At 41.6% G+C, this 8,950-nt stretch overlaps 1 protein-coding gene across 2 annotated transcripts; it reads left to right on the top strand.

The window, feature by feature from the left end:
* The first annotated feature begins 1,015 nt into the window (after positions 1–1,015).
* LOC132210963 (microsomal glutathione S-transferase 1-like) lies at positions 1,016–8,321 on the top strand. Of its 2 annotated transcripts, none has more exons than XM_059654677.1 (4): positions 1,016–1,258; positions 1,393–1,519; positions 5,649–5,749; positions 6,191–8,321. In XM_059654677.1, exons 2-4 carry the CDS (start codon positions 1,403–1,405, stop codon positions 6,435–6,437), a joined length of 465 nt encoding a protein of 154 aa, XP_059510660.1. In that variant the 5' UTR covers positions 1,016–1,258; positions 1,393–1,402; the 3' UTR covers positions 6,438–8,321. The 2 variants fall into 2 exon arrangements, with proteins under 2 accessions (XP_059510660.1, XP_059510661.1); XM_059654678.1 differs by having other exon boundaries at positions 1,172–1,288.
* Positions 8,322–8,950: the final 629 nt, after the last annotated feature.

The following is an 8,950-nucleotide window of genomic DNA, read 5'->3' as shown; positions in this document are numbered from 1 at the left end:
CAGTCGCAAACCATTTCCACTCCCCCTCCCATTCTCTTGATGACATGTCCATCATGGGCCTCCTGCACTGCCACAATGATGCCACCCGAAGGTTGCAGGAATAGCAACTCATATTCCGCCTGGGAACCCTGCAGCCATATGGTATCAATGTGGACTTCACCAGTTTCAAAATCTCCCCTTCCCCCACTGCATCCCTAAACCAGCCCAGTTCATCCCCTCCCCCCACTGCACCACACAACCAGCCCAGCTCTTCCCCCCCACCCACTGCATCCCAAAACCAGTCCAACCTGTCTCAGCCTCCCTAACCGGTTCTTCCTCTCACCCATCCCTTCCTCCCACCCCAAGCCGCACCCCCAGCTACCTACTAACCTCATCCCACCTCCTTGACCTGTCCGTCTTCCCTGGACTGACCTATCCCCTCCCTACCTCCCCACCTACACCCTCTCCACCTATCTTCTTTACTCTCCATCTTCGGTCCGCCTCCCCCTCTCTCCCTATTTATTCCAGTTCCCTCCCCCCATCCCCCTCTCTGATGAAGGGTCTAGGCCCGAAACGTCAGCTTTTGTGCTCCTGAGATGCTGCTTGGCCTGCTGTGTTCATCCAGCCCCACATTTTATTATCTTGGAATCTCCAGCATCTGCAGTTCCCATTATCTCAGGCCAAGCAGCATCTCAGGAGCTCCTGAGATGCTGCTTGGCCTGCTGTGTTCATCCAGCCTCACATTTTATTATCTTGGAATTCTCCAGCATCTGCAGTTCCCATTATCTCCAATGTTATAGCCATTTCTTTTTGATTTTGTTACAATATATAAGTAGTGTCCTGTCATTTTGTTGGCAATTAACTCTCTTCTGGTTGGATTAAAATGAAACTGAAACAAAACAGCAACCCCTCCCCTTTAAATCTGGGGTCCTTTCCAACTGGTAAAGGGGAAATTGAAGGACCCAAAATTCATCAATTTTAGAAGTCACGTTTGTTCCCCTTTTCTAGGGTCAGTTTAGATTCCCTGGCTGTGTGTTTCTTGTTAGGAACAGACACAGACCTTCTCGTGTTTCAAGAACCTAGAACTGAGTGTAAAGTCACAACACTCCTTACAATTCGCAGCTGAGAGAAATTCTCTTCCTGCGTTTGCTGGGAGGCGTGTCACCGGAGATTCTAGTCCTCCAGTATCCCATCGACCTAGCAGTTTGGACCTTTTCCTCTTACACCACGGGTAAAGTTGTAGAGAGTTCGGATCCTGCAACATCCGGATTGCTGAGAGGTGGATTAATCTCAACGTGTAATCTGAATGGTGCAAATTAATTGAGTCAAGAGTGTAAGGCGTACCCCGGTGTCTGGTTTTCACTTAAAGATCCTAACTCTGTGTAATTGTACACTTTAATTCCCCCACTCCAGGGGCTTGGAAATGGCCGAGGTGTTCAGCAGCGAGGTTTTCCTCGCATACTCTACCTACAGCACCATCGTGTTGCTGAAGATGCTGTTGATGGGACCCCTGACGGCATACTTTAGGGTCACACGGAAGGTAAGATCTAACAGCCAGACTTAAAGTAAATCAGCTAAAATGGCATTTCGCTCCGTTGTTTCTTTTGCACTTCCCCAAATCGGCAGGAACTCCTTTTGTGCTTTTGCAATAGTTTGAGGGAAAATGAAGTACTTCTCAGACGCTAGCAGTGATTCAGTCTGCGGTTTAAAAGATGTGTGCACGTATTATCACGCATAGAACGTCGAACAGTACAGGCCCTTCGGTTCACGATGTTGTGCCGAACTTTTACCCTAATTCTAAGGTCTAACGCCCCTACCTTATACTATCACCCATATGCCTATCTAATAGCAGATTAAATGCCTCGAACGTACTTATTTCATTAGGTAATCTTTTATGTATACGTACAGTTACTGAGAAGCAGTTCTGTACAGTCTTTGCACATGAAAAACAAACGTTGGAGCTTATCTTTCCCTGAGGTGCAAAACTTACTTATGCAGTACAGTATCTTCATACATTTGAGGCACCGAGAGGCTCTGATAACTGAACGGACTCCTGTTGTACTTTGGCAGGACTAAGGGCTGTGTTTCTGTGTCTGATTCAGTCTCACTGCTTTTCTATGTGGGTTAGCTTCTCCTGTTCCAACCACCTGGATGATCTCATTCTCAACTCTGCTTTGTATCCGCTGCTTGAGCTAACGCTGTTTTCTGAATCGGTTTGCCCCCAACCCTAATCTCTGAACACCTGGGTGTCTCATTCAATTTGCTGCTTTGCTATCCCTCTAACTGGCTCCTGCCCTGATTCTGGGAACGTGCTCAGCCGTTTCCACGTACTGGCACTGCCCCACTCCCAGATGCTAAAGTATTTCTGCTTATCACCCCAATGCCTTCCCTGTGCAGACTCCACAATCTACAGAAGTAGAGGGCTGGCCGGCCCTCTGTGCACCCAAAAAGCAGTTGTTATTTCTTTTCTAGCCTTTCAAAAATCCCTGGTGTAATTCAACTTATAAGCTTCCTTTTTTCTCTGATAACGACCATTTCATCGAAATTGTCACAATCCTGTGACCACTGAAGTACTCCATTAATTCAATCTCGAGAAGCTTTTACTCATCCATTTTACCACACCCGCTCGATACAACATTTTTTTCATTGTATTTTTGTGACAGGATACACATGACAATAAATAAATCAAATTAAATTAATCTCTTCCTTGATGTCATATTCAGTAAACCTCATGACCTTAACTACCAGTGGCTGTACATTCCTGAACAGGTCTTCTGCTCCTACATCTTGTAGTCTTATCTATAGAGGCTGAATCATTAGGTTAATTCAAGGCTGAGATTGACTCACCTAGAAGGGAATTGATAAAAATAGTGAAAATGCATGAAGGTGGAGTTGAATGACAGGGTAGACTTGATGAGCTAGCCTTTGCTCACGTGACTCATAGTCACTCCCAAATAAGTACTCTCTAAGCCCTGTTTGTTACATCAGTGTTTCCAACGAAAGTAATTTTTTTTCAACCCCTTACTTCAACTTAACTCTAAACTCTGTCTATCCTCACATCCCTTTCACCTCACCTCCCCCCATCCTCCGTCACGTCGCACACTAGCCATCTTTGTGATCAAAGTCATTATTCTTCTGAAATAAGAAGTGGTGTTATGTGTAATAATATGTTTAGTATCATTGATATTTGTATCATTTACATTTTTCATTGCTGATTTGTGCCATACAAGCAGCTAATAGTGACCATATTTGACAAGGAACAATCTAACTATATCTTCCTTTGACAGTAATCACTGAATTTTCTGCCGTCAACATTGTGGGGTTATCAATGACCAGAGATAGAACCAGCTGTTTAAATATGTGTCTATAAGATCAGGTCAGAGGCTGGGAATTCTGTGGCGAGTAACCCCTCATCTGTATCCCTGAAACTCGACCACCACCTACAAGGCACAAGTCAGGAGTGTGATGGAATACTGCCTGCCTGGATGGATGCAGCTCCAATAACGCTCAAGAAACCTAACACCATCCTGGACAAAGCAGCCAACTTGAATGACACTCCACTCCATATTCACTCCCTTCACCACTGACGTACTGTGGCAGAACTGTTAACCACCTACAAGATGCACTGCAGCAACTCTCCAAAAAAAAATGCAATAACACTTTCCAAACCTGTGAATGGTGTCACCAAGAATGATAAGGGCTGTAGGTAGATATCCAACATCCTGACTTAGACCCTGATAGGATATTCCTTCAGTATTATTAGATGAACATTCTGGAACACCCTTCTAACAGTACTATACCTCAATATGATGGACTATGGCAACTTTAGAAAGTGGTTTGTGGAAGGTTTATGTGCAGTTTTGGTCTCCTGTTGTAGGAGAGGGTGCTCTTGCTCGTGAGGGAGTGCAGTGAAGATTTACCAGTCTGATTCCAGGGACGGTGGGTCTGACGTATGAAGAGAGAGTGACTAGGTTAGGCTTGTTTTCGCCTTCTGGAAGGCAATAGGGGATGGCCAACATAACCAGTGACAACATGATCTTGTGGGGGGAAAATAAAGAGTCAGAATTTATTCAGTATCTCTTCAAAGTAGGTGTATACAAAACCATGATTTATTTGGTTGTTCTGTGTCATTAAAGTGCATTTTTTTTAAAAAGGTGCATGACTAGTTTCTTACAGCATTAACTTTTTTTAACAGCATTTTGCTTTCTATTTAGTGTTTGAGCTAAACCTTCTATAGTAACTACTAATTTAATGGACAAGTTAATATTTTCCCTTCCAGTGGATTTGTGAATTGTGGCTCACAGTAGGTTAGAACATTTTATTAAGAACAATATCATAGATTGGAGGAGGCTATTTGGCCCTTCAAGCCTGCTCTGCCATTTTTCACAACCATGGTGGGTTGTCCAACTCAATAGCGTAATTCTGCTTTCTCCCCATTACTTTTGTTCCCATTCACCCTAAGCACTGTATCTAATCACCTCTTGAATACACTCAATATTTGACATCAGCTACTTCCTGTAGTAATGAATTCCACAGGCTCACCACTCTTTAGATGAAGAGATGTCTCCTCATCTCCACCCTAAATGGTCTATCCCAGATCCTCATACTGAGATCTCTGTTCTGGACATACCCACCATTGGGATCATCCTCCCTGCATCTACCCTGTCCAGTCCTGTTAGAATTTTAAGTCTCTGAGATTCCTCCCCTTCACGTGTCTGAACTCTTGTGAAAACAAGCCTAACCTAGTCACTCTCTTCATACGTTAGACCCGCCATCCCCGGAATCAGACTGGTAAATCTTCACAGCACTCCCTCAAGAGCAAGAGCATCTTCTCTTAGAACAGGAGACCAAACTGCACACAGTATTCCAGATGTGGTCTCACCAAGGCCCTGTATAACTGCAACAACACTTCCCTGCTCCTGTACTCAATACCTCTCCCAATGATGGCCAGCTTACCATTTGCCTTCTTTACTGCCTGCTGCACCTACATGCTTACCTTCAGCAACTGGTGCACAAGGAGATCCAGGTCCCACTTCACACTTCCCTCCCTCAATTTACAGCTATTCAGGTAGTAATCTTCCTTCTTGTTTTTACCTTTAGGGGTAAGGTGTCTTTAAGAAAATCCCTTCAGCTCTACTGGATTTACAAAGTAGAGCAGCTTTTAACTTGGTGTGTCACTTTTTATAGCAATTGTTATCCAATCCTTATGGGGAAATGCTATATATGGACACCCCAACATCGGCTAGAGACATGTTGCAGGTGCTAAGGATAGTCCGTACCTCTATTGTAACTGTCCTTAAATACCCAGCTCCACTTCTCTGGGCTAGGCTTAAGTTCACCAATAAGCTTGTTTTGAATTGTGATCTACTTAGTGAATGGTACTTGAGCTGTTGAGGTGCTAGTGTGATTTGTGTGCAATAAGTCAGAGCTATATGTGCACAGAATCTAACTGTTGAGGCTGTGATTTTTGATAGTAAGTTGTCTATTCAGAACCTAAGTACTGGATCTATAAACTGAAACAGTGATAGGTTCAAGAGATCCCAGAATATAGATATGCATGTCAGAAGAAATAGTTTGTAGTCTGAAACCGGCCTACATATGTAGTTATGGATACATGATGGGGTGTGGTCCATTAACCAGTAAGAATTTACAACCAATTTTCTGAACAGGTCTTTGTCAATCCTGAAGATGCCAATGCACATGGCGCCAAGGATGAAGAATCCAAGAAAATGTATTTGAGGACTGATCCGGATGTGGAACGTGTGAGGAGGTGGGGATTGTTCTGGCATTGGTTTAAAAACTTGTGTCCGTAACACTGCTTTCACTGACAATTGATCTACATTTGTGGATATCAATTTTACACAATTTAATAACTGTTTAGCATGCTATTTAATACATGATTAATCTAAAAATGCTTGGTAAACTTAAATGAAATCTGCAGCTCATATTAAGTTTTTAAAAAAAATTGAAGGGTTGACATTTTCTGCATTCTGCTCAGACATTTTTGTGTGTTTCATATATGACTGAATTCTGGTTGATTAATTATATATGGGAGGCTTTTATTAATTCTGAGCACATTCATTATCTGTTCCTATATTAAATTACACTTTAGTAATTCATTCCATATTCCTTCACTGTAAGGATGGGATTGCTAACTTACATTTGTTTGAATCAGCTTTCAGTGTTTGCTGCCTGTTTTTGCTCTCTGTAGATGTCATCAGAACGACCTAGAGAACATTGTTCCATTTGTTGGCATTGGTCTGTTGTATGCCCTCTCTGGCCCTGACCTGACTACAGCTGTAATGCACTTCAGAATCTTCGCTGCTTCCAGAGTCTTCCACAGCATTGCTTATCTGGTTCCTCTTCCCCAGCCATCACGTGGCTTGAGCTGGATAGTTGGGATGGGAGTGACCTTTTCAATGGTTTACAGAGTGCTGAAGGCAGGAGTGCACCTTTGAAAGCATTGATTAACACAGCATTCTCTTTCCAAACCATTTTTTTGTTCCACTCATTCTGTTCAAGTTTAGTCTCTGTAATCATGTTGATTAAAATGCAAGTATGAAATGTAATTCATAGGTGAAAATGAAGGGGAAACGGAAGACAAAACAAACTCTCTAAGCCAGATTTAACTTAGTACTTGTGTGTGTGAGACTAGCCAGTGTCTAATTTTTTTTCTTTTTAAGTGGTTAAACCTGTTTTGGGACAAGTTTCCAAGAGCAATTAGAACAATGACAATTTGGCAGTTGTACAGTGTCTGATCAACAAATGGCTCTGCAATGATTTAAATTAATATCAAACACATCTTGTGTGAATTAATTGCACCGTCAGGCATCCCTCCATTTTGCCTTCTGGCTCATTAAAGGGGTCTTAACTTTGCAAATGCGTAATTAGTACTGGTGCGCTGTTGATCCGGTTTTCAATCCTCCAGTATGTGCTGACTACTTTTAGTGGGGAGGTAGATGGCCCACTGACCATGCCCTGCAGCAAAAGATATTTTCTGTTCTGTTCATAAATGTTATAGCAGCAGGTGGTACTTCATCCACAGCCTCCTGGCTCAGAGCTAAGGGCACTGCCACTGCTCCACAACAGCTTCAGCCACAGCAAAGAAAAATAGATGAAGTAAAGAATATCTGTGCATGAAAGATGAAGTATGTTGCTGGTTTAAGTTAGTGCTGATGGTTACGGCTACTTTGTCATAGAACAGGGCTGGGTGGCTTCACTCTTAAGAGATTGGTTAAAGGCATGCAGTATTAAATAGCATAAATGGTGTTTGATCTCACTTGCACAATTGAAATGTTGTCATTTTTATCTTGAAAACCAGCAGACAGCAAAGCATTAATTTGGGAGCCGTAGAATTTTGAACTTCCTGGTTTATTAGGTGCAAAGTGCAATGTTCTGATCTGATAGGAGTTTGAATTTTAGATTAAATAAAGTTGACTGCATAATGTGACAAAATCAGAACAATCCTAGATGTTGTGCTTCACAATCCGTGATTATAGAAAGTTAAATCTTTTCAATCATGTGTTGTTTTAAAAAGATGTAATGTACCCAGCCCCCTTACTGTGCTGTTCTGTGCGTATGTTGCATTGAAGTGAAATATATCTTAAATTTACATCTTGTTTAAACTGTTTATGAATTAATAAATGTGCAGTACACATTAAGCCTTCACACTTCTAGTCTGAATGATGACTACAGGAGAGTAGCTAGCTAGTCAAAATGTTGAATGCTTCTACAGTGGTTTCCCAGTCAAAAAGCCGTAGGTTTGTCTCCTATCTATCAGAGTGTAAAGGTCATGACAGATGGAGAGATGATCTGTGAAGTTCTGTAACTGTTGCAAGTCGAGTGGTTTTGCAGCAGGTGCTGTTCAGACCATCGCAGATGATCTCCTAATTTTGTGGTGCTTTCTAACTGGCTTTAGTCACATCCTTTTTGCAACCCCCCACACCCAAAAGTCCTGCCCTAGAGGTCTGGAAAGATGGGCTAGGATTCATGGCGTCCCTCACCTCTATTAAATTTGCTGTCTGTGAATGTTTGATGGGGATTAGACCTTACAATTGTACTGCTTGCCGTGGATCATGTGACACTTCTCAAAATGGCACTAATGACCCCATCTCCACCGGGGATAACAGAGAATTAAAAATAAACACTTTAAGGCATCTCCTCAGTTGTAACTTACTTAAACTTGTTGTTTTAGTGTTGATTTTTGGGCTGGTAATGGGTTATGATTTTATAAAGCTATGCTTTAAATGGAATTGCATTTTCTGTAGTTCTGACAAGTTTTCTTCATCACACATTTCTTGTTATATTCTACTTCATATTAATAAACACTTGATTGAAATCTATTTTGTGGTTATGTTTTAATAAACCAGAACCTGCTTTTTTTAGAATTTACTTGGATACCAGTTGAGAAAGTGAATATACCTACAGATATATTTTTACTGTTTTAAGAAAAAATGTATAAATGAACGGGGAGAGCAGATGGTTGTTATGAAGAGAAGTGATGATGATGACTTATTAAAAGCTGAAAGCCTTGTCTGAGTTGTGATTCGCTGAAGGTGCTACAATATATCGTGGTATAATTATTCTATTCTTTTATTACATCTGAAACAGTTTTTATTGTCAATGTTGTTCGGGTACAATGGTGGGTAGGCTGTAACAATCCTGGCTATATCCTCAACAAATTAAATTATGACAATAGTAACTTATTAAATTCCCATTCAATTACACAGTTTAAAAACAGATTTTGATAATGACCAGGCAATGTTATTTGGAGTTTATTGCATATGTCACTTCTCATGTACAACCTTGAAGCCCTTGATTGGCTGCAATGCACTTTTAACAGCTGGTCACGAAAGATGCTATCTATGTGCAATCCATTCTAGAGCAGAATTTTGCTGAGATACAGAAATCACAGATGGGGTTACAGGATTGCCTCCTGGTGCTCATTGAAGCATTGAGATCTGCTGTGAAC

The sequence above is a fragment of the Stegostoma tigrinum genome, chromosome 25, assembly GCF_030684315.1.
Source record: "Stegostoma tigrinum isolate sSteTig4 chromosome 25, sSteTig4.hap1, whole genome shotgun sequence".
Lineage (NCBI taxonomy): Eukaryota > Metazoa > Chordata > Chondrichthyes > Orectolobiformes > Stegostomatidae > Stegostoma > Stegostoma tigrinum.
The sequence above is the reverse complement of the archived record's forward strand: the minus strand, read 5'-3'. Positions and strand labels throughout refer to the sequence as shown.

Bases quoted from the DNA above. Each gene is read 5' to 3' on its own strand.
- LOC132210963 (XM_059654677.1), top strand. From the start codon at position 1,403: ATGGCCGAGGTGTTCAGCAGCGAGGTTTTCCTCGCATACTCTACCTAC. The intron at 1,520-5,648 runs GTAAGATCTAAC...TTTTCTGAACAG, and splicing joins ACTTTAGGGTCACACGGAAG to GTCTTTGTCAATCCTGAAGA. The intron at 5,750-6,190 runs GTGGGGATTGTT...TGCTCTCTGTAG, and splicing joins GATGTGGAACGTGTGAGGAG to ATGTCATCAGAACGACCTAG.